This window comes from Amphimedon queenslandica, unplaced genomic scaffold (genome assembly GCF_000090795.2).
Source record: "Amphimedon queenslandica unplaced genomic scaffold, v1.1 AMPQUscaffold_13312, whole genome shotgun sequence".
Classification (NCBI taxonomy): Eukaryota; Metazoa; Porifera; class Demospongiae; order Haplosclerida; family Niphatidae; genus Amphimedon; species Amphimedon queenslandica.
In genome coordinates, this window is record NW_003546452.1 from 39,338 (window position 1) to 64,284 (window position 24,947).

Below are 24,947 nucleotides of genomic sequence, written 5' to 3' on the forward strand. Positions count from 1 at the left end.
ATGGCTTCGCAAACACAAGTTCTACTTGAGAAGTACAAGATGTTGCTCATTGGTGAAACTGGATCTGGCAAAACATCTTTCCTGAATCTCCTCTGCAACTACGGGATCGTTCAAGAGTTGGGGATAGACGTTGGAGTCCAGCATTTTCACTCATTCAATGAGATAAAACTAGAAAATGCTATTTCCGATAAAATGCAGAGCAAGACCAGTGATGCACTGAAGTATACCGTATCACTGGGAGACACCAACCTTGAAATAATCGACACACCAGGCTTTGGTGATTCAAGACACACGTTACAAGAATCATTGATGCTCTTAAAAAAGAAGATTACGTCAATTGTGTTTGCCTTATCATCAATGGAAGATCCTCCCGTATGAGTGCTACACTTAGTTATGTACTAAGTGAGATAACGTCTATTCTTCCCAAGACAATACTCAATAATATCATTGTGGTATTCACTAATACCACTGGTTTGCTGCAACTGAGCTTTGACTTGGGAGCGCTGAAGCATTACTTTGGTCGAAACTTGGAGCACAGCTACTGCATTGAAAATCCGTATTGCCTTTTCGAGAAAGCTAACGAAAAGAAAGGTTTAATGTCCAAAGAGCTACTAGCTGAGAGCTTAAAAGACGAATTCGAGAGAACAGCGAAGACATTGAATAAACTCTTTGCTACAATGAAGTCCTTTGAGCTGGTCCAGACAAACGATTTCCTACGGCTTTATGAGAAAAAGGAGAAGATAGAGGTAACCATAGCAGAAGCTCTTAAAAAGTATGACACTCAATCAAAAATCACAGTTGAAATAGAAAAAAAAGAAAAAGAGATTGGTGCTGCCGTCAGTAAAAGTCAGTATAATCAAAAATATAAGGAGCGTCAAACTACAACTAACAGAGAATCAAGAGATACATCTTACCACAATACAATATGCACAGCAAGTAATTGCTTTTCAACCTGCCACGAGCACTGCGGTCTACCTCGAGTAGTTGAAACAAATAAATTCAAATATTGTGCATGTATGAATGGGGATTATTGCAGAGTGTGTGGCCATCATTATTCCTCACATCAGCATCTGTATGTTAAGTATATAGATGTGGAACACGTCTGGTGGAAAACTAATCCTGACATGGAGAGGAGGTTTCTTGAAGCAAAGAATGATGAAGAAAGGGCAACAATATTGAAGAAGGAGCTTCAAGAAAAGCATGATGCTATTATTAAAGAAAAAGAGAAGCTATTTGAAATACTTACTCAGGCAATCGAGGAGTTTCAAGCTTTGGGCATTAATCGTAGCTTCAAGAAAGTTTTAAAAAATCAAGTCTCTATCATTGAGCATCATTTGGAAGGGCAAGCCGATTTAGATCCTAACAGCAGCGGAGCTAAGAAGTTAGAAGAAAGTAGAAAAGAATTAAAGAAGAAGATCAAAATTATTAAGGAAGCTAAAAAGTAGCTTCCAATTATTACCAACTGTTGTGCAGTAGACTAACTAGCTAATTTAAATAATAGTTTAATTTGCAATGCATGCACTAACATTACATTATTCATTTGCTATTGTTAGTTATACATGTAGTTTGAGTATTATTCTCTTTATGAGTTGCAAAAGCTGCATTTGTTAAAGAACTAAACATTGTGTCATGAAAGAAGTCACTGATGCAACTTAGCTCTACACATTACATGCCTACCGTAATACATGTAGATGACAAAATTATAGTGTAAAGTTTATGGCTGTAAAAAACCTTAATATCAATGCACAGTATATCTCAGATACATGTAGCATAACAAGTACATGTCAATGAATCACTAATTGCTTATTCAAAAGTGTCTGGCCTAAAATAGTAAACTACATGTATTCATGTCTAATAACTCAGCTACCATTACAGTGAAATTGGTTTTTGTGCACACTACACACAAGCTATCACATTCTTCTATCAGCTCTTTGAAGATTTGATTCTTAAACTGTCATAATCAAAGCACAATATTACTTGATTACCTTTACTTTTCATACTTGGGAATTTGAACCTGTCCATACAAAATGATATGATGTGAAACCTGGAACAGTTATTAAAGTGGTGTGTTCATGTTTATAACATTCACACAGCACTTTAATACTGACACTAAGCTACAATGTAACTACAAGAACTGAACTCCTATTCCATCACTTTCAATATTGGCAAAGTAAAATTATCATTTCCATTGAAAAACAAACCAAATCTATGTAGTACACAAAATAACACAATCACCCAACAGTCTTAACAAGATCACAGCACAGGCACTGCACGCTTGATATGTATAGATCAGCTTGATGTATAATAATAAAATAGCATTAAAAAGTTCTCATCAAAATAGATGTATAACAAAATCATATAATCCACAATATTATAGATCTTAACGCTCAAACTTTAGTAAGCTAGATGAGTCTAAAATCAGTGAGCATGAGTATGTTAAATTTAACCTCAATATGCATACTCATAATTACTGATACATAAGGAGAACCAAGCGTGATGGGAAGTGTGAGGAATCTTATACATGGTGCAACTAAACAAGGGCTAATTGAAATATATACTGTACTTAGTATAAAGCTGACAGCATATTAATCATTTTAAAATTGTAATTCTGCTATAATGTACATGTACTATAAGGCAGCACTGGCTGATCATACACAATATATGTACAAGTACATGTACGAGACTGACCACAGACAGATGGGGTTGTTCCAAGTGGCACCAGCTTTGAGTATCGTCAGACAAGGTTATTGTAAGTGGTGCCAGTGGGTAAGGAGTGTCTCATTACAAAGGAATAGGCATAATCCCTACTATATACTATTCCAACAAAATATGTTATCAAGAAGCTGCCATAATCAAAGCACAATGTTACTTTAACACCTTCACTTTTCATACTTGGGAATTTAAACTAGTCCATACAAAATGATATGATGTGAAACCTGGAACAGTTATCAATGCTACACACAATAAGCTAGAATACAAATCACAACTACATGTGTACAGGTACATGTACGAGTACATAAAACCCATTTCTAGTTTTAAGTAATGTATGAACATGCACACACCACTTTAATACTGACACTAAGGTATAATGAAACTACATGAACTGAATTTCTATTCTATCACTCTCAACGTTGGCAAGGTAAAATTATCATTTCAATTGAAAAAGAAACCAAATCTAAGTAGTACACAGAATACAATCACCCAACAGTCTTAACAAGATCATAGCACAAGTACTGCACGCTTGTTATGTAAAGATCAGTTTGATGTATAATATTGACAAAAAGTTCCCATCAAATTGAAATTGATGCATAACAAAAAGCCTTTCATATAATCCACAACATTATAAGCCTTTACGTTCAAACTTGAGTAAGGTATAAGAGTCTACAATCAGTGTGCATGAGTGCGTTAATCAATAATTATTATAACCTCAACATGCATGCTCATAATTACTGATACATGTGATACATAAGGAGAACCAACATATTCTTTCTTATGGTGAAGACAATAAAGTTGTGATGAATCTTATACATGGTGAAACTAAAGAAGGACTAATTGTAATATTCACTGTGCTTAGCATAAAATTGACTACTTATTAATCAGTTTAAAATTGTAATTTGCTATAGTGTAATGTACTATAAGGTGGCTACTGGCTGATGATACACAGCTTGCATGAACGAGACTGACCACAGACAAATGGGGTTATTGCAAGTGGTGCCAGCTTTGAGTAAGGACTGCCTTGAAGGATAGGTTAATTCCCACCATGACATAGCTCATGGTTTATAAGAAACAGCTGCAACAAACACTTTCACTAATAATACTTGGAAGAATGCATATAGACTAGGTACTCCCATGCATACAATTACAATAGAGTATACTACATGGCTGCGATGGCACTCAATGACCTGTCAAACAGGAACCTATACATATGCGTACATGTAAAAGTGGGTGGGAAAAGGTGAGGCTATCCAGTGGTTAAACTTACACTGTGACCTCAACTGCAAGCAATATGGAGGCTGAAGCACCTATTAGTCATACAATCTTGCTCATTGGTGAAACTGGATCAGGCAAAACATCTTTCCTGAATCTCCTCTGCAGTCTGCAACTATGGGATCATTCAAGAGTTAGGTATAGATATAGGAATCCAGCACTTTCACTCATTTAATGAGGTAAAACTAGGAAATGATAATTCTGATAAAATGCAGAGCAAGACCAGTGATGCATTGAAGTATACCGTATCATTGGGGGACATCAACGTCGAAATAATTGACACACCAGGCCTTGGTGACTCAAAGGGAATAGAGCAAGATAAGAAACACGTTACAAAAATCATTGATACTCTTAAAAAAGAAGATTACGTCAATTGTGTTTGCCTTATCGTCAATGGAAGATCCTCCCGTATGAGTGCTACACTTAGTTATGTACTAAGTGAGATAACGTCTATTCTTCCCAAGACAATACTCAATAATATCATTGTGGTATTCACTAATACCACTGGTTTGCTGCAACTGAGCTTTGACTTGGGAGCGCTGAAGCATTACTTTGGTCAAAACTTGGAGCACAGCTACTACATTGAAAATCCGTACTGCCTTTTCGAGAAAGCTAACAAAAAGAAAGGTTTAATGTCCAAAGAGCTACTAGCTGAGAGCTTAAAGGACGAATTCGAGAGAACAGCAAAGACATTGAATAAACTCTTTGCTACAATGAAGTCCTTTGAGCTGGTCCAGACAAACAATTTCCTACAGCTTTATGAGAAAAAGGAGAAGATCGAGGTAACCGTAGCAGAAGCTCTTAAAAAGTATGACACTCAATTGGAAATCACAGCTGAAATAGAAAAAAAAGAAAAAGAGATTAGTGATGCTGTCAGCAAAAGTCAGTATAATGAAAAATATAAGGAACGTCAAACTTCAACTTGCAGAGAATCAATAAGCACATCTCACCACAATACAATATGCACAGCAAAAGAGTGCTTTTCAACCTGCCATGAACACTGCATTCTACCTCGAACAGTGGAAGCAATTAACTTCAAAAGTTGCATACGTATGAATGGGGATTATTGCACTGTATGTGGCCATCATTATTCCTCACATCAGCATCTGTATGTTAAGTATATAGATGTGGAACGCGTCTGGTGGACAATTAATGCTGACATGGAGAGGAGGTTTCTTGAAGCAAAAAATGACAAAGAAAGGGCAACATTATTGAAGAAGGAGCTTCAAGAAAAGCATGATGCTATTATTAAAGAAAAAGAGAAGTTATTTGAAATACTTAATCAGGCAATCAAGGAGTTTCAAGCTTTGGGCATTAATCATAGTTTTAAGAAAGTTTTAAAGAATCAAGTCTCTTTCATTGAGCATCATTTGGAAGGGCAAGCAGATTTAGATCCTAACAGCAGCGGAGCTAAGAGGTTAGAAGAAAGTAGAAAAGAATTAAAGAAGAAGATCGAAATTATTAAGGAGCTAAAAAGTAACTTCCAATTATTATCAACTATTGTGCAGTAGACTATCTAGCTAAATTAAATAATAATTAAATTTGCAATGCATGCACTAGCATTACATTATTAATTTGCTATTGTTAATTATTATGTTATATATGCAGACTCTAATTTGAGTACTATTCTCTTTATGAGTTGTAGATTATTTGTTTACTTTATTAAACAACTAAACATTGCATCAAGAAAGAAGTCACTGATGCAACCTAGCTATACACATTACATGCCTACTGTAATAGATGACAAAATCATAGTGTAAAGTTTATGGTTGTAAAAATTCCTTAGCATAAATACACAATATATTTCAGATACATGTAGCATAACAAGTATATGTACATGTATGTGAATCGCTAACTGTTTATTCAAAAAGCGTCTGGCCTAAATTAGTAAACTATATGAGTCTAATAACTCAGCTACCATTACAGTGACATTGGCTTTTGTGCACACTACACACAAGCTATCACATTCTTCTATCAGCTTTTTAAAGATTTGATTCTTAAATTGACATCATGTAGACCACATATGGAAGTACAACAACTCACAAGTGACAAGTAGTCAAGTACATGTTTGATTGCACTATATGTAGTTAGCAGAGAGTATAAGGGCTAGCACTATAACAAAACATCAATCTAAAACATTACTATGTCTTATATTTAGCAAGTGCAGCTTTGAAAGAATTGCTTTTCCTTTAATAATACGTATTGCATGTATAATATAGCTGTGTCATACACAAGAGGTCAGATGCTGGCAGGTCATACACTATAGACCATAGTCAGACAAGGTTATTGTAAGTGGCGCCAGTGGGTAAGGAGTGTCTCATGACAATGGGATGGGTATAATCCATACTACAATACCATAATACTATTCCACAAAATTATGGTTATCAAGAAACTGCCATAATCAAAGCACAATGCAACTTTAATACCATCACTTTTCATACTTGGGAAGTTAATCAGTCCATACAAAATGATATGATGTGAAACCTGGAACAGTTATGAATGTTACACACAATAAGCTATAGTACAAATTATAACTATATGTGTACAGGTACATGTATGCATGAGTACATAAAACCCATTTCTAGTTTTAAGTAATGTATAAACATGCACACAGCACTTTAATACTGACACCAAGGTATAATGCTGGTACCTTGGTGTCAGTATTAAAGTAGTGTGTGAATATTGTAACTACAAGAACTGAACTCGATCCTTTTCTATCACTTTCAATATTGGCATGGTAAAATTACAGTTTCAATTGAAAGAGTAAACCAAATTTATGTGTACACAAAACACAATCACCCAACAGTCTTAACAAGATCATAGCACAAGTACTGCATGCTTGTTATGTAAAGATCAGTTTGATGTATAACAATAAAATAGCATTGACAAAAAGTTCCCATCCAATTGAAATTGATGCATAACAAAAAGCCATGCCCAAGCCTGAGTAATCTATAAGAGTCTACAATCAGTGTACATAAGTATGTTAATCAATATAACCTCAACATGTACACTCATAATTACTGATAGATGTGATACATAAGGAGAACCAATATACTCTTTTACAGTCAAAACAGTAAAGGGAAGTGTGATGAATCTTATACATGGTGTAACTAAACAAGGGCTAATTCTAATACTCACTGTACTTAGTATAAAACTGGCTGCTTATTAATCAGTTTAAAATTGTAATTTGCTATGGTGTAATGTGCCATAAGGTGGTCACTGGCTAATAATACACAACATACATGTACATGTACATGTGCCAGACTGACCACAGACAGATGGGGTTATTGCAAGTGGCGCCAGCTTTGAGTAAGGACTGCCTTGAAGGATAGGTTAATTCCCACCATGATATAACTCATGGTTTATAAGAAACAGCTGCAACAAATACTTTCACTAACAATACTTGGAAGAATGAATATACATGTAGACTACATTGTACATGCATATACTACATGGCTGCGATGGCACTAAATAACCTGTCAAACAGGAAACTTATACACACAGTATAATATTATGTACATGTAACTCAACAAATAAAAAGGGTGTGAAAAGGTGAGGCTATCCAGTGGTTAAACTTACACTTTGACCTCAACTGCAAGCAATATGGAGACTGAAGCACCAATTAGTCATACAATCTTGCTCATTGGTGAAACTGGATCTGGCAAAACATCTTTCCTGAATCTCCTCTGTAACTACGGGATCGTTCAAGAGTTGGGGATAGATGTTGGAGTCCAGCATTTTCATCCATTCAATGAGATAAAACTAGAAAATGCTACTTCCGATAAAATGCAGAGCAAGACCAGTGATGCATTGAAGTATACTGTATCACTGGGAGACACCAACCTTGAAATAATTGACACACCAGGCCTTGGTGACTCAAGGGGAATAGAGCAAGACATAAATCGACTAGAAATGATAATACAGTGTCTTAAAAATGAAGAAAGCATCCATTGTGTGTGTCTGGTAATCAATGGAAGGGCTACACGTATAAGTGCCACTCTCAACTATGCACTGAGTGAGTTAACGTCTATTCTTCCAAAGTCAAGTATCAATAATATCACTGTAGTTTTCACCAATACCACTGGTGTGCTCAACCTTAGCTTTGAACTTGGAGCTATAAGTAATCATTTTGGCAGTGAAATACCGTATGGAAGGAAATTTTGGAGGTAGTTAAATTTGGCGAATTTGGCGTTTTGATAGCCATTCGCCAAAATAAACATTCGCCATTTTGAGCCATTATACGCATGCTCAATGGCACGTGGCCACAAATTCGCCAAATTAAAATTCGCCAATCACCAAAATTTAGCAATTCGCCAAAATTTAGTCCCTCCAAAATTTCCTTCTGTACGGTACAACACAGCTTTTGTATTGAAAACCCTTAGTGTCTCATAGAAAGAGCTAAAGACACAATGTCAAAAGAGCTACTCACAAAACTCTTGAGAGATGAATTTGAGAAGACAGCACCGACATTAAATGAATTCTTGAGACATGTAACAAGTTTAGACTTCATCCAAACAAAAGATTTCATGAGGTCATATGAAAAGAAGAAAGCAATTGAGGCAGAGCTGAGAGCAGTATACACAGTAACATGCAGTGATGAAAAAGAAAAGATAAAAGTGGAGCTACATAACTCGATTGAGGAGCTGAAAACACTAAGTATCTGTTCTAATTATAATACAATACTTAGAAATAGAGGAATACTTATAACACAACAACTAGAGGCAGAGGATAATGAGGAAACGATCAAGGAACTACAGACAAAACGAAAAGAGATTAAGGAACAACTTATTCAAATTCAGTCTAAGCATTGAATGTCACAATACAATTAACAATAAGTAGTTAACTAAAATAAGTATTTTATTATCATACAGTAGCTAGTTTCATTAGAATAAGTTGATTGAGTTGAACTGAAAGTAAATGTATTACCACACACTATAAAAACAGTACACAGTAATGTAAATTAATAAGAAATACAACTACACAGTCAATGCATACACACACACATACACATACACACACACACACTCACACACACACACACACACACACACTCACACACACACACACACACACACACAATTTGTCATTTTCCAATGTAACAGAATGCAGCCCAATGTTCTACCTTATAATTCTGTTCAATCAATGAAATCATACTTTTGCGTAATGAAGCAGGACCATCACGACTATTCTTATATTCTGTATAAAATGCATTCATTAGGAGGACAGTGGAAGTGTCTTGAATACGCCACAGTGTCACTATCATACTGCATGCTCCAGCAACCAACAGTGATCTAGAGAGTCCCAATATTCCATCACCAGTCACTTTACCTTTAGCAGTATTGCAGCAGCTCAATACAAATAACTCAGTGTTTAAACTCAGATCTTGGATTTCATTACTTGTCAGTACTCCACTACACAACGAATTGGATTTTGCTAATATGATCGCCCCCTTAACTGAATAATCACCATTTGAAGTACCTTGTGACTCAGATAAGTCATCAATAGAGTTCTCAAGTATAGCGTGTGTAGCTAAATGAATGATAGAGAATCGAGGAAGACACTCAATGACTCTCTCTTTAGTAGCTTCACTGCCACAAAGTAAACAACCATCGATAATGGACATAATTGACTTAGACTCTTTCTCTGCACCAGGTAACTGAGATATATCTTGTAAAGGCATTGTAGGATTACCAACTGAGAGAAGGCTCAATCCTGATCCTTTCTGCTCAGTCTTACGAGTCGTAGTAATCTGAAGCAGATATAACGATGGAGTGAATGAGATAATAAACTTTTCAACTAGATATTGTCCATTCTCGGGATTTTTAAGAGCACAGAATGGAACACCAAACAGACACCCATGAGGCACGACAATTAAACTTGGGACTGGAGTAGTAGAAGAGCCTTTACTCCCTTGCTTATGAAGAGAAGTGGGCTGGATTAAAAGCTCGTAAAGCTCTTCAAATTTATCTTTCAACTTTACAGCATTATTCACTGCTGCAGGGACAGCCAGTTTGGATTTCTTAGGAACAATATCTCTAGCTCCATTAGGTCCTACTGCATTTATCACTCCATCACTAGTAGCTCCCAGATCACGCATCAGTCCAGCAAAATACTCCTCATTGAAAACAGACGACTCGGTACTAATGTTACTGCACTGATTAAAAGGGACTTTGTTAAAATGACAAGGAACGGAGCTGGAGGGGTCAATGTGCCATATGTACAACAGTGTACCTCCTTTCAATGGATCCTCAACAATAGAATAGAGTAACAAGTGAGCCTCACCTAAAAATGCGCTAAGTGATGCTATCTCCATTGACACATGCTCAGAGAAAACATTGCCTTCCTTGTCAAACATGTCCAATATATTAGAAAGGAAAGGAGAGGCCTCATGCTTCCATTTCTTAGTCACTAGATCAGCCAGGGCTCTGGCTCTACTGTACTCTGCTACTAGTAATGCTGCTTCATGATGACCCTGAGTGATTAGAATAAACTGCAGTAAAGAGTATGTCTTGGATTGGTTCTTTTCAAAGTTTCCAATCTTTAAAAGATCGTCTTCGTTACTCAGTCTCCCTCTAACCTCTAGTCCAGTCTTAATAGCATGATAGGCACACTCTCTTGCTTTATCCATGTTTGCTTTGTTCTTTTCACCAGCAGTTTCTTTGTTATATATGAAAAGATGATCTAAAATAAGTTCATTCTGCATGATGGCAATGCCTCCTGTATCCAGTGTCTTCTCCGCTATTTCAAGATACAGTCTGTGATACTTTATTGCTTCTTCATGCTTCCCAACAGCTCTACAAGCTGATCCCATGTTCCCATAAGCAGTGCCCAGTCCAAGATTGTTTCCTAGTCTTTTAGCAATGTTACCAGACTCAGTAAATAGACTCATGCATAGCTCATGCTCTCCAAGACCCAAATACACCTTCCCAATGTTATTCAGAGACCACCTGTAACCTGCCGTGTCATCTAACGTTGTCTTACAGAATTGGAGTCGAGTGTAAAGGTAATTCAGAGCATTCGCATACTCTTCTTTCCCCATTGAATAGTACGTGAATCCAATATACCCACAGCACACAGCTACACTGTACACGTACCCATGATTGATACAATACTCTAGGAACCTCTTCTGGCGCTTCAGTGCTTTGCTGTGACACCCTGATGAGCGATAGACCCTACCCAATTCAGCTTTTCTCTCAGCCACCTTGTAAGCATCTCCCTCATCTTTTCCTAGTCTTATAGACTCCTTAAAGTGTAATTGAGCATTATGAAAATCAGCTATTGATCTGTATATATTGCCTAATGATTGATGGAGGGTTCCCCTTGTAGATATGCTTAAACCTTCACAAGTCACAAGAGGCTTCAGAGCCTCAAGAGCTTTATCATTCTGGCTGGTTGCATAAACACATAACTGCTGGTGTACAAATGTCAACTGGTACTTGTCATTGCATTCCTCTTTTGGACAGATTTGCTGAGCTTTCTCATAGCAACCAGCAGCAATTTCAATATCACCAATAAGACGGTGTGTGTGGCCAAGCAATAGATGGGCACTGTATTGCATACCTGCAAAGAGCAAAGGGAGTATCATATAGGGTTCTAATTAACGCCCACCACCAGAATGTACATAAAAGCAAATTTCATATTACAAAGTGTAAAGCTTATAATGCAAAGCAAGGCATTACCTTATCTTTAATGATTTAAAAAGCACATTAAACGGATGTACTATAATCTACATGCATACTTCAAAATTAAAAAGAGCTACATACATTTATGATATAGATAATGTACAGGCATGATTTGAGCCATTATGGTTAATAGCAAATAAGCAATCTTATAATCATCATACATTGTAAAATCTAACATTGACAATTTTATAGCAATGTATAGTACATCATATACATGTACAATCAATGTACATGTACATGTAACTACAGCAAGAGGAAAAAAAACTTAAAAGAAATACATCACTACAGTGTGTCCTAAGCTACATGTATCATTACTCACCAGTTGATAAATCCTTTTTCAATAGAAACTTTAACTTTTCAATGACGTCAGAGAAAGAACCAATCGAGAACAAAACATCACATAACTCGTACAAAAGAACCAATTCCTATGTATTGTTAATGGAATATAGACATACTTTATATCAAACACATGTGCATGTACATACATGAGATGCCTACTGAAGGTGGATTCTCAATATGACGCATGTGCGTCCGTCATGTCTGGAAGTGCTGTATAAACCAATGGGAACATGCGTCAATGCTTCAGATTAGAAAACATTTCTATTCTGATGCATTGACGCATACTCCCATTGATTTATACAGCACTTCCGGTCATGACGCTAGCGCATGAAAAGCAATGCGTCATATTGAGAATCCACCTTAAGTGAATTTATGTGTACATGTATCAACAAAGCTTAAGTTTATGACAAACATGTACATGTCCATGTACATGTAAATATAATAGCGTGTGAAACTATTGCAAGGAGGGAGCATACTTTGGATGGTGAACTGGAATAAATTTGAGGAAATTCTTTTAACAGATGTTCACAATAATGTTTAGCAGCAAACATGTTAAGAGCTTTTAGTTCGTTGATTTTCTTCAAAACATCATTAAAATCTACAAAAAGAAAATCAAAAGAGATTAAATAGATCACTCTAGGCATGAATTAGAAAAGATATGAATATCATTAATTTTATACATGGTATACGCCCACACACCATAATTGGCTGCAGTTTTGGTTGGCAAGTTTGTTAAGGAAGTCAATGGAGGCACGAAGAAAATGCCTCACTTACCTACTGTAGCTCTATCGATAGCTGAAAAGCCCTTGTTATAAGAAAGAGCAACTACTTTTAAGCTTCTCCTGTAAAAAATTTGCTTCAGAATTATTAATACAGGTTTGTTTTTATGTCGGCCCATTTGTTCTCCATTAAAATTTGCCAACCAAAATGGTGGCCGGAATTTATTTCATGCTAAACCATGCCTTATAAACGTAAAAATTTCCCTATGCAATCAGTTCTCACCTAGGGTTGTTTGGAAAAGCATATACGTGTAAATTGCTCAAAAAGATCTTTGCCCAGTGAAATATGCACATTAATAACGGCATTGTAATTTAGAATGCAGTGTTAAGTTCCATACTATGAACTAGGAAAGCTAAGTTTTACTAATTTAGACTAAAAATCATTAATTATTGATACCAGATTCATTCAGAGTGACATTTGTAGCCATTTCTTGTCCCTGGGAATATATCTTATCCAATTGATCCCATATCTCTTTAAGATGAAGATCACAAACATTTTGATGAGCGACAGAAAGATACTTCATCTCATCTTCTTTGAGCAGTGGCTCTTTCATTGGCTCATTGACCTTGTGAGACGCCATTTTATCTAAGTAGGTGTGGTAATAGGTTTTGGGCGTGGCTCGCCTCTTGTTTTTTATTTTGGTTCTGCTCCAGTGCTCCTCTGCTACTTTCGAATCTGTTCTTTCTTAAATCTAGAGCTGTTCTAAGAGGTGCATAGACTCGTCATGGCTGTTGCAGGTAATAGTAAAGTTTTATAAATTTTATACATAATATTATTGGTGTCCTTATGCCAAGCGTTTTCGAGTAATGGCCACTAAAACATACCGATAATATTTTTCCCTTTTCTGAACATGAAATCAGCATGGGCGTAGATCTATGCTTTCCGAAGAGTGGCTAGGATATAACACCTTTTATTTATATTAAAGTATCTGTATGTACATGTACTTTTTGCTTCATTATGTGTGATCTCCACCTAATTAACAGTTTTTATTTGTCTAGAGCCTAACAAAGAGTTAACTACAAGTAATGTGATACGATTACTACGTAAGACAGAGTTTAGGTTCTCTAAGAATTGGAGAGGGGTTGCCCGTGAGTTAGGAGTATCACTAGAGAAGAGGTCACAGCAGGATTCTCGTCTACAGCTACACTCAAATATTGAAGCAGGTAGGTAATAAATTCTGTCTAATATTTAGCTTAGTCTTGCCCCGCCCCTTCGCTTTAGTAAAGCTCGAGGGTGAGACTAACTGTTGCTTGTTTTGCTGCACACATCATTACAATCAATTTTATATGTAAGTGAAAGTGCAGATGTCAAAATATTTTCCCATGATAATAAGTACATTTGTGAAACAATATTAAATTCACATCAATACATGGTCTATCATTTTAACTGTGCTCATGTCTAATGGCTACCAATTGTTAATATATATTTGCCAATTGAAGAAATTTTCGATTCAATTTTCTGCTTGCATTTAATTTGATTATTGAACCTTATAATGTAAATTTTCACTGCTTCATGTATTAATGACAGTCACCCATTTCTGAGCCTATGAATTAGTGATTGAGTGTACACATTAGTTTTGACAACATGGTTTTTGTATGCATGGTTTGTTTTGAACAGTTTCTTAATAAAATTTGAAAATGTCTTTATGCTCATGCATCATTAGCTGACAAACAGTACGTAATCCTTGACTTTTGGAGCAACTTTAAAAAGTCATAAATCATCTAATTTTGATTGGAATCATTCTACACAGCATAAGAATGTGTATGTGTATCAGAAAAAAATTAAATTGAAGAATTCTCTAGGAACCATTTTTGACAAAATACCCGGCCTGTACTATTAGTAATGCGGTAGCATTACTAAGTAAGATTCATCCCAAAACAATATGTCTGCCACGACTTTTGCAGCCTTGCTATACCAGGAAAACGAGCTCCTATGCTCACCAGTCTTTTTAAAGGACAATATTTTGGCCAGAAGACTACATTGGTATGACTAGCGTGGCTCTAAACCTGGTTTAAGAGGAATGTGAAAAATTGGCAAAACGGCCGTTTTGTTCAGCCACCTTTTTTAATCCATGATTTTTGGCCAAATTTCGAACAACTTTAATTTTGATCAACTCAAACTTTCAGCCATATTTGGAACAACATTAATTTTGATCAGCTCAAACTTTCTAAGAGCATGTATTGGAAAAAATATAAATATTGATAGATCTCTTGGAGTCATTTGGCAGAAAATACACTTTACATGCTATCAAGAATGGATAGTAATTATCTACTCTTGATACTATCATGGATATACTATAATAGTTGGAGGGTGATTATTAAGTAATAATTATAAGTAATGTTTTCTTTAATCTACAGAAACTGATTTCTTAGAGGAAGCTATTGATGACTGGATAAGGAATTCTGATGATCCTTCATGGACACAACTCATTTCTGTAATTTCGCAGTTTGACAAAAAGACAGCCAGAGAACTAAGAATATACATTGGCATACCTCATGGTTAGTGAACAGTTACTGCAACCCTTCTACTTATACATGTACTGTATCTACATGCTTGCTTCGTTACACATGCACAAATTATGATACACAAGCATTTTAATTATTAATAATTACTATTATAATTATTAATTATGATCCTGTGGTCTTATCCTGTTTACATTATGTTTTGACCTTTGTATCATGTTACAACTGATTATATCCACTGGTACTTTCCCTTTGTAGTGAGTCACTGGTCATCAGTTGATGATGATAGTGGGGAGTGTTGCACTGAAACTGAAGAGAGTATGTCAATTTAGATTAAGAGTATACAGTAATTTAGAATTGTTCTATTGTCATTATGTTGCATGTGTGAAGATTTAGGATTGTTCTATTTTCATTATGTTGCATGTGTGAAGGAGTGTTTTTTACATTTATGAGTGAGAAATCCATTATCTATTAGTACTATTACTTTATTCTCAGTTTATATGAATGTGAATGCTTTGTGAGATTGATAATGATTGTGAACCAATTTTTTGTTTTATAGAATTATCAAATCTACTCAAAAGTATGACAATAGAGGAGCCACAGCAGATAGGAATCACTTGTAAAGTTTTCAATGCAGACACCAACAACCTCATCGAGTCTAGTAAAGCTCCTGTGACAAGAGACATTACGATCAGACGACGCGTCCAAGAGTTTTCATCACAAACTGTTAGGGTTGGGACTAGCATTCGACTTGAGATCACTACTGACTCTAATTGCTATCTTTACATTCTCAATATTGGTACGTCAGGGAAAACAACACTACTATTACCTAATGAATATGAAACTAACAACTACTTCAATGCTTGGCAGTCTTATAATCTTCCTGGAGAGGACTGTGGTTTTGAAATTGATGGTCCATCAGGTAAAGAGACTATCCAGGTGCTAGCCTTCTCGTCAAGACAGCCTGTATTAGATAAGCTGGTGTGTGCTGCTAGTGTTCAAGAGATGACACTATACAGAGATATTGTGATGAAAAGAAAAGCCCAAGCTGTCGAACAGAAAGGATACGCATTTGTACAATTTGACGTTCAGAAGTGATTATCAATAATCATTGTCATTTATTTTATTTTTAGAATTTTCATTTATTTTAGTGGCATGTAACATTTTTGATTTGCATTCTAAAATTAAGTTATAATAACTTTGCAGCAAATAATAATTATTATTATTAAGTTAAAACACCTTTAATGTTTAATTATGTATCACTCACAAAACAGTTGTTTTTTCTTTTTGTTCATCATCCTCCACATGCACTTTCACTTCAACTGGAATGTCCACTGATAATTCAGCTTTTTTGTTCTGTTCTGGCTTCTTTTTATCTACTGAAAGGTGACCAGATCTAGACATCAGTGTATTAATTTTTATAGTGGATCTACTCGTAGTATCATTCTTATACGTGTGCAAGTTGTGACTGTTACTTCTTTTACATAGGCGAAGAATCCAATACCTCCAAGAGCTACGAACTTCTTTTGATCGAATACATTGCATGACAAAAATAAAGAAACCATGGAAAGCTGTGATGAAAATAAAAAGACCAGCAATCATGTCATGTATTTCTTGACTGCTGTGGATATCCTGAGTGGCTAGAAGGCCTATGCCCCAGCCTAGACCAAATAATAAAAGCAGTACAATAGATATTCCAAACTGTATTTTAAAAAACTTAGACATTTTCTGCTGCTTTGAATTCTTTGAAGTAGTTGATACTTTGCGATAAACGAAAGAGCATACAATTACTAGAAACACTATCCAGTTAAATGTGTAAATTATTAAAAAAGGAGCAATCATTCCAATGTAAAATAAGAATCCAAAGGCACAACAACTGTAAAGATAAAAATATTATTATTACTATAATACAATGTCATAAATAATTGTGGCTTACAAGTGATTGCTGTAGTAGTTGCCATAATTTGGAGCAAAGGAGAAAACGACAATGAAAATTGGCACAACTATAATTTTTATATGCAGCAATCTAATACATAAAAATTACAACATACTCACTCCATGACACAATCATTGCTTTCAGTGTAAAGTGAGCAATCTTTTTACCCAAAATAACAACAAGGTTGAAGTACAAGTTTACAGCCTCTGAAGCCATGAGCATGAAGGCTACAAGAAAGAAATACTGCAGCATTGCTGCAACAATTACACACACAATGAAGGTACGGCTACTATGCTGTGCAATAAGGAATGTAGTGTAGAGACCCATCAAAGCACAGCACAAACCAATGAGTAATTGGCCATGATTGGAAGCCCTTAGTTTCCTATCAAGAATAATGTGTAAAAGTATACTTTAAATTCATTCTTGTACTTATTTGTTGCATAAGAGATGACAGTGATGATAAGGCAAAGCAAAGAGACTACTATTCCTATGTAAGAAAAAGAATCCAAGGAAAGTGATAGATCCGTTCTAGTTGTTGGCTCAATACTTGGTGATGCATCCTATAAAATAATGAAAGATGGCATAATTACTAAATATTGTGATACCAGCAATATCGCAAAATTTGTTAAATGATTACACTTGCAGGTTACAGTCTCATCGTTAACTGTTGTAGTACAGCCTTCCTTTGACCATTCTCCATACCCATCTAAGCAAAGTACATTAAAAACTATATGCATGCATTACATTCACCATCTAACGATTGATTCCAAAATTGACACTGAAGTGGAGATCCATTCTATAAAAAATTAATGTAGTAATTTAAAGCATACATAGATTTAGTGCTTACATTGTTTGAAAATACTTGAAAATCCAATTGAACCGGATATGTTAGTCTCTGTACAACACCAATTCCAATAACAGTTGTTGATATAATGATGCTAGTTACTTCAAGACTATTTGTTTGACGTCTTATAAATAATGAATCGGACAAAAATGCAGCATTTGCAATTCTCAATGTAGCATTATTATAGGCAACAAGGTCAAATAAGCTCTCAGGTAGATAAATAGAGCCAACAGATGACTGATATTTAGTTTCAGTGAAAAATAATTCTGAAGAATTTCTCTGAGTTACACTAAAATTTTGACCATACATTTTAAGCTCATCAATGCCGATTTGCTGAACAGATACAGCAAATGTCCTTTGTGCTATACTTATTGGCTCTGATATATTAGTAATGGGAAGCGTTTGAACAACTACTTCCAATGCTTCCAAGATCCTGGTATAAGTTAGCAATAAATACAGGATATCTATTTGCATTACTGACTTTCCAGTTGAGTTAAAAATTATTTGGCTTTCCTCCAATGTGCCTCTGTCAACAAGCGATAGACTATCAACAACGTCCAAAAACAAAACAGACAACTGTCAAAGTAATAAACATACACTATCACATGATAACAACAACAAAATGCTCTCACTGAAAGGTTTCCTGATACAGTGTTTGTAGTAGACACCAATACAATAGCACTAGCAGTGACTTCATTAGTGTTTAGTTTACTGATATTACTAGTTGCAACTTTTAAATCTTCCACCCTCTCTTCACTAGGAAGCTATACAATTGAATAATATAGTGACATTACTTATTGACTTACACTTAAAAGATTACAAATACTTCTAGTCAAATCACTAAAATTACACTGTGTCACATTAGGTTCATTCCAAACACCTCCATATGTAAAGTCACCACCACAGTATCGACTAGCTTGAATTTCATGTCCTCCAATGGAAGAATTATTACTGCCACAAGGACAGTCCATTACAGCATTTATTCCAATATTAGTTTCTGGCCAAATAATAGTTATATCAAGGTTTTTGTCACCGGATATAGATGGTATAATTGTTACTGTAGAGGGACAACCATCTATTAGAGGAAAATTACAAAATACTTGATATAATGTACTGACCAAATCTTTCTACTCTATTGACAGATATGTTGTTGTATATATGAGCATTCCATAAAGACATGTAGTGATTAATTTCTGCCATATGCTTTTCAGTGTCTTGAGTAATTTCCGTAAGTAACGTCACAATAATTTCCATTGATTCATTCACGTAACTGTTAACATGGAATTTGTTACATAAACTAGTATAGGTTTTATTGACTTACTTATAAGGGCTTAAAGCAACAATAAGTATAAAAAATGAAATTGAAGTATTACTTCCGGCAAGATAATAATTAGCCTAAAAGTATCAGACATAACAATAATACTCATGAGCCTTACATTCTCAATGAAGTGAATTTTGCTGGTTGGTTCATTCTGGATGCTTGAAAATTGAATGATTATCTTATATTGTAAAATATCTGTTTTAATGATCAAACTAATTTTAATATTCTATGACATTTTACCAGTTATATTAAGCAAAACCATTGAAGAATTGACAGAGTTTTTGATGCCATTAATGACACTAGTCGCTTCACAATGATAGAATCCTCTGTCATTAAGATCCAATTCATTAATACTTAGAAGTGAAGGGTCAGAATTGTTGTTAATCACTGATCTATTGTCCTTGTACCACTGTACAGATGGGTTAGGTGATCCAATTGCCTCACAAATTAGCCTGGCTAAAGTGTATAATTTACCAGAAGTGATCTTAAGCACTTGTTTTATTTGAGGTGGAATAAAAACTATAACTTCTAAAAAAAATATCACTGACAAGTACTACAATAATCACTTAATATATGTGCACCTTGATCACAGTTCCTTCCAGTATATCCTTCCAAGCATTTACAGTAATAGAAATCAGAGAGACTATAACACTGTTTATGATATTGACAAGGTGAACTACTGCAGTAATCAACTGGCAAAGCTACACACAAAAGAAAGTAAAAATAACATCAGACAAATTTAATACCTTCAATAACTTGTAAACTGTATGGTAAAGCTGAAGTATCTCCAATTTGTGCTTCATTATCTGCACGGCAGGAATAATTACCATTGTCATTCTCATTAAGATCAGTAATAGTGAGTGTGCTTGTAATCTGCATCACCCCAGGAATGATACTTGAGCGAAATCCTTCAGATATTCCTGATGATTGCATCTTTCTTCTTGCATTACTAGTGATCAATTGCCCATTTCTTCTCCATGTAATCAAAGGTACTGAAATACCATCAGCCGTACAGTTAAAAGATATAAATTCTCCTTTCCCTTTGACAATTAGACTGCCATCATGAACAATTTCTAACAATTTAGCTTTCACTATAAAATTTACAATGAAATTTATAACTCAAGATAGTGTCTAACCAATGACATGAAGCAGTGTAGTGGATTCTACAGTACCAGCTTCATTAGTGACTGATATCTTATAAATTCCACTGTTTTCTAGTTCAACCCTTTCTATCAATAATGATAATCTATCTTCAGAAAGTGCATTTGCTTTAATAGGAATGAATGTGTCATTTCTGTGTCCCATAAAAGACCAATTGATTTGACGGGGTTCTATTAGTGGAAATCCACCAGTGATAGTAAAGCTAATGATTGCACTATCATTTAATAAAACATCCAGTTTTCCATTAAAAGAATCTGATTGTACTGACACTGGAACTGTGATATAAAAAAACATCAGCACATGAATGAATTTAGATGTATTTTGTTTAACTTTACCAGTAGGAGCAGGTGTCATTGTTAGAAGTTTTGAATTAGTTGTGGCTGTTGTGCTAAATTTAGTCACTACAGAATCTGAAACAATATTTAATGATTCACTTATCACAGAGAATGAAAACACAGAAGTTGATGATTGATCTGTAGGCATGCTAGAACTATCAACTATAAAAACAAGATAATAGTAAATGGGAGGTGATTTTGAAATCAATTTCTGGAAAAACCATGGGCTTTAGTACAAGGTATTTCAAAAATGCTCATAATTTGAAAATTTTCATGCTTTCTGCAAAGCATTAGGACATCAATATGATATAATAATAACATTGGGGTACTTTGTGGCTAATTTTTGGAAAAAAACTATAGGCAGTATTTTTGAATTTTGGCATTATAAAAAAGCTCATATCTCCAAAAAATTAAGTCAGAATCAGCTCAAACTTTCTACATAGCAAAAGGAAATCAATTATGTATCACAAAATATGATAAAATTACAAATTTTAGGGCCAATATTTGAAAAACCATGGGCCACAAGTTATTTTTGGATTTTGGCATATTTTAAAATTGCTCGTAACTTAAACTTTTAACATACATGTGACATAATGTGTCAAAAAATTATAATAATGTTTAGGAGAGATTTCAGAGCCATATTTTGAAAATCCATGGGCTATTATAATGCAGGTGATTTTGGCATAATTAAAAAATACCCATAACTCAAAAAAATTAAGTCAGAATCAGCTCAAACTTTCTACATAGCATAAGGACATCAATATGTATCAGAAAATATACTAAAATATGGTACAATTTTGGAGCCAATTTTGAAAAAAAACCATAGGCTACAGATCTAGGAGGGAGTATTTTCTGGATTTTGGCATAATTTCTTAAAATCAAAATAATAAGCTTAGCTTAAATTTGTACTCAAATCTGCTCAATAGTTACACTGGTATTTTTCATAGCACTTGAATTTCATTTTGAAAATTTTGCATAGCAAAGACTGTGGCTATTGCTATCACATAGTGGAATGAAGTATAAAAAAGGAAGCAAATGAGGAAAACAACCACAGTCATTTTGATGCTCATAACTCAAAATTTGTGTGACTGGAATTTGTCATAGCAAAATAGCTATCATTATAGTTACACAAAAGAATTCACAATAACAGATTTAATATTACCATTAAAAAATGAAGTAGATTTAATTATTGGAAGTTGGGACTGAACTGCTAATGACTCATTAATTACTAAAAAATGAAACAATTATCAAGCGATAGACAAAACTAAACGTTAAAATTATAAAATTAGCTCACTTGAAATCGGCATGCTCTGAGATGGTGTAACAAACATCGTTTGTGTATACTCAGAAGATCCTAATACACTTGTTAATCCTTTTAACAAAATATTCCATAAGTTAAAATGAACTGCTCAAAGTAACTAACCATTGAAAAGCACTGAGAAATTACCAATTTCACTATAGTTTATTCCAACAGTATTTTCTGACACAATTTGAAAATAGTACTCTTGACTTAAAACTAATCCACCAATTGTAACATTGTATGGAATGTTATTTGCTGTAAGAAAGTAATCACTACTTGTGCCAATGGTACTACTACTCATTGTCAGGTTATCAGGTGAGAACCCATATAAAACAGTGTAATTTTCCAGTGAATAGGTAACTTCAGGAATATTCCAGAATATTGTCACGGTGTTTAATTGTACAATTATGTTGTTAATTACAGGTCTAACTGGTAAGGATTCACCTAATTCAAGAAAAATAGTTATAAATAAAATTATTTCAAAACCTTTTACAGTGATGTTGATTGAACCAGACATTCCAACTGTATTGATGCTTCCATTGACAGTAATATTAGCAATGCAATGCAATTGATAATTTCCTTTTCCCAAACCAGTTAAAGTCATCATACTCACATTATCATTATTAGTTACAATGACACTAGTAAAGTTTTCGGAGCTAAGAATAGGCCATGAAAATGATACATTGTATGTAGTAGGGGTAGGAGTAATAGCAACTGAACAGTTAACTATGAGTCTATCATAAGGTGCAGTAAAATCCAATAAAGTTTGTGTTGATGATAAAATACTTATATCTATAACAAACTATTATAAAAACTATTGACACTTTTGAACTTACTTGTAACATAAAGAACACCAACCCCAATCCCTGGTGGTGAAGTCAGTATATAGGGACTGTAATGACTTAATTGTGCAATACATGCATATCCTCCTCCATAAGAATCTATCACATCATCAATAATGAAACGAAGAGTTACAATATCATTAAAAAGCTGCAGCCCAGCAAAATGGGTACCCGTTGATGGAGATAACTGATGATTAACTGAAAGACCTGTGATACTATCAACAAAGTATGGTATTTCAAAAGCACAGTGAAATTCGGCTGAGCTTCCTGTTACTGTTATTATTGAAGGCAATGAAATTGATAGCTGTGGAACTAAAAAAATTAATTGTAAATTTTTAATTGATAGTATTTCATCATTTACTTTGGACATAAAGTATTGCTGCGCTGGTATTGACAGTGCTGTTAATGACTGGAGATGCTTCTCCTTGGTATAAGATCCTAGCAGTACAGATATAGATACCAGCATAGCTTGTAAAAGGGTTGATAAAGAAATTAAATGTGTGGCTAGATTTTTTCACAGGAGCAGTTGCATTTGAGTTTGCTGATAAGTATGAATACTCAATAACTGTGTCAGTACTGTAGCTGTTAAAGTTAGGAAGACTGACAACACATGATATATTAGTAGATATTCCAGCAGTGGCAATGTTACCATAAGCTGTTACAATAGGAGTTGGAACTGAAAAAGAAAAGCAAAAGTAATGAAAATGGGAAATATTATGATTACTTACTTGTAACTGTAAGTATGGATAATGCAGAACTAGGTGGAACTTGTACCAAAACATAAGGGCTTGAATGGCTGGCACTGGTATTACATGAATATGTACCAGCATCACTAAGAGTCACCGAATTCAAGAAAAATACAGACATTGCACTACCATTAGGATGAAACCAATTGAACGTTAAGTCTGTAGTGGTAAGACCAGGTGGAGGCATTGCAGTACAGGTAAACTCAAAATGATTTCCAGCAACAGCACTTGAAGTAGTGTCCACATTAACAACAATATTACCTGTAACTAATTTATTAACAATTAATAAGAATAATATATGTGCATTATATGACAAACCAGTAAGAAATAAGTATCCAACTGAAGAAACTGAAACAGAGTCAAGAACATATGTAGACTCAGTATCAGTTCCATTATAAGAAGCAGTCACATTGCATGTATACTGACCAACACTTGAAGTATTTGTAACAATAGTAAGCATGTTTTCATAACTATTTAGAGGCAACCACGAGTATGAATATAACACAGGAATATCAGGAGCAATACTTGCTGTACAATGCAAAGAAGACTCGTTATTGAAAGAAGTAGTTGCATTAGTTACCACAACAACAGGAGCCGGCACTATAAACAAAAAACGGTGCAATAAAATTTTTGTAAATCTCAAAACAATAATTTGTAAACTCAAGCATCAGCCTATAGTTTCCATAATGCTGTTTACTTACTAACCTCTTACTGCCACAACAAGTGTCAACATGCTACTAGGTCCAGAATCAAAAGAAACAATACAAGAGTAATTACCAGCATGAGCTACACTGACTGTTCCATTGCTAGAAATGACATTTGACACAATGCTGGAATTAACAAAAGGGTATGATGACTGATTAGATATCAAAAACAAATTCATTGCACCAAGTGGCTCTCCTTTCAATAACCAATCAATAGTCAAGTTATTAGGACAGGTTGATGAGCAATAGAGACCAATACTGCATGTTAAAGTGAATACTTTACTGGATCCAATAACTGGTGGAGTATAAACATCTAATGGAAAATTAACTGCTCATTAGCTATTTATATACAAAATCAGCTGACTTTCTCCATATGCAGTTAATGAAAGGCTTGAAAGCAACAGAGCCAAATAAGCTGCCACCATCTTCAAACAGATACTTAGATTTTCAAAACATTCATTGTGAATGTTCAAGCTGTACACCCCCAAGTGGGTGTAGCTGTAGATCT

At 34.7% G+C, this 24,947-nt stretch overlaps 5 protein-coding genes across 6 annotated transcripts; 3 read left to right on the plus strand and 2 right to left on the minus strand.

Moving 5' to 3' along the window:
• On the plus strand, nucleotides 1–1,445 carry LOC105313387 (uncharacterized). The gene is made up of 2 exons (XM_011406773.1): nucleotides 1–372; nucleotides 429–1,445. Exons 1-2 carry the CDS (start codon nucleotides 1–3, stop codon nucleotides 1,443–1,445), a joined length of 1,389 nt encoding a protein of 462 aa, XP_011405075.1.
• A 2,751-nt stretch (nucleotides 1,446–4,196) lies between these two features.
• On the plus strand, nucleotides 4,197–5,498 carry LOC105313388 (uncharacterized). Its single transcript, XM_011406774.1, has one exon. The coding sequence runs from the start codon at nucleotides 4,197–4,199 to the stop codon at nucleotides 5,496–5,498; it is 1,302 nt and encodes a 433-aa protein (XP_011405076.1).
• Nucleotides 5,499–9,031: 3,533 nt separating this feature from the next.
• LOC105313389 (tetratricopeptide repeat protein 28-like) lies at nucleotides 9,032–13,401 on the minus strand. The gene is made up of 4 exons (XM_011406775.2): nucleotides 13,185–13,401; nucleotides 12,485–12,606; nucleotides 11,989–12,094; nucleotides 9,032–11,547 (listed from the first exon to the last, which is right to left on the minus strand). The coding sequence occupies exons 1-4, from the start codon at nucleotides 13,366–13,368 to the stop codon at nucleotides 9,071–9,073; spliced, it is 2,889 nt and encodes a 962-aa protein (XP_011405077.1). The 5' UTR covers nucleotides 13,369–13,401; the 3' UTR covers nucleotides 9,032–9,070.
• Nucleotides 13,402–13,422: 21 nt separating this feature from the next.
• On the plus strand, nucleotides 13,423–16,893 carry LOC105313384 (uncharacterized). 2 transcript variants are annotated; one of them, XM_019998604.1, is made up of 5 exons: nucleotides 13,423–13,525; nucleotides 13,787–13,951; nucleotides 15,146–15,286; nucleotides 15,509–15,568; nucleotides 15,810–16,893. In XM_019998604.1, exons 1-5 carry the CDS (start codon nucleotides 13,513–13,515, stop codon nucleotides 16,346–16,348), a joined length of 918 nt encoding a protein of 305 aa, XP_019854163.1. In that variant the 5' UTR covers nucleotides 13,423–13,512; the 3' UTR covers nucleotides 16,349–16,893. The 2 variants fall into 2 exon arrangements, with proteins under 2 accessions (XP_019854163.1, XP_019854164.1); XM_019998605.1 differs by lacking the exon at nucleotides 15,509–15,568.
• Nucleotides 16,514–24,864, minus strand: LOC109583306 (uncharacterized). Its single transcript, XM_019998593.1, has 28 exons — nucleotides 24,804–24,864; nucleotides 24,441–24,752; nucleotides 24,054–24,335; nucleotides 23,718–24,002; nucleotides 23,351–23,665; nucleotides 22,984–23,301; nucleotides 22,634–22,939; nucleotides 22,271–22,591; nucleotides 22,142–22,219; nucleotides 22,010–22,075; nucleotides 20,848–21,009; nucleotides 20,488–20,787; nucleotides 20,098–20,442; nucleotides 19,933–20,052; nucleotides 19,592–19,879; nucleotides 19,467–19,546; nucleotides 19,352–19,425; nucleotides 19,149–19,300; nucleotides 18,837–19,105; nucleotides 18,663–18,794; nucleotides 18,512–18,606; nucleotides 18,034–18,463; nucleotides 17,937–17,982; nucleotides 17,792–17,892; nucleotides 17,616–17,746; nucleotides 17,306–17,568; nucleotides 17,187–17,253; nucleotides 16,514–17,126 (listed from the first exon to the last, which is right to left on the minus strand). The coding sequence occupies exons 1-28, from the start codon at nucleotides 24,862–24,864 to the stop codon at nucleotides 16,514–16,516; spliced, it is 6,012 nt and encodes a 2,003-aa protein (XP_019854152.1).
• Between the last annotated feature and the right edge of the window lie 83 nt (nucleotides 24,865–24,947).

Coding starts and splice junctions, on each gene's coding strand:
- LOC105313387 (XM_011406773.1), top strand. CDS start 1: ATGGCTTCGCAAACACAAGTTCTACTTGAGAAGTACAAGATGTTGCTC. Junction 373..428: donor CATCAATGGAAGATCCTCCC/GTATGAGTGCTA, acceptor ATTCTTCCCAAG/ACAATACTCAATAATATCAT.
- LOC105313388 (XM_011406774.1), top strand. CDS start 4,197: ATGCAGAGCAAGACCAGTGATGCATTGAAGTATACCGTATCATTGGGG.
- LOC105313389 (XM_011406775.2), bottom strand. CDS start 13,368: ATGGCGTCTCACAAGGTCAATGAGCCAATGAAAGAGCCACTGCTCAAA. Junction 12,095..12,484: donor ATTCCAGTTCACCATCCAAA/GTATGCTCCCTC, acceptor AACAATACATAG/GAATTGGTTCTTTTGTACGA. Junction 11,548..11,988: donor GAAAAAGGATTTATCAACTG/GTGAGTAATGAT, acceptor TGCTCTTTGCAG/GTATGCAATACAGTGCCCAT.
- LOC105313384 (XM_019998604.1), top strand. Junction 15,287..15,508: donor ATACATTGGCATACCTCATG/GTTAGTGAACAG, acceptor TTCCCTTTGTAG/TGAGTCACTGGTCATCAGTT. Junction 15,569..15,809: donor TTGCACTGAAACTGAAGAGA/GTATGTCAATTT, acceptor TTTGTTTTATAG/AATTATCAAATCTACTCAAA.
- LOC109583306 (XM_019998593.1), bottom strand. CDS start 24,864: ATGGTGGCAGCTTATTTGGCTCTGTTGCTTTCAAGCCTTTCATTAACT. Junction 22,220..22,270: donor TTTCTCAGTGCTTTTCAATG/GTTAGTTACTTT, acceptor TTTTGTTAAAAG/GATTAACAAGTGTATTAGGA. Junction 19,880..19,932: donor TGGAAGGAACTGTGATCAAG/GTGCACATATAT, acceptor TATTTTTTTTAG/AAGTTATAGTTTTTATTCCA.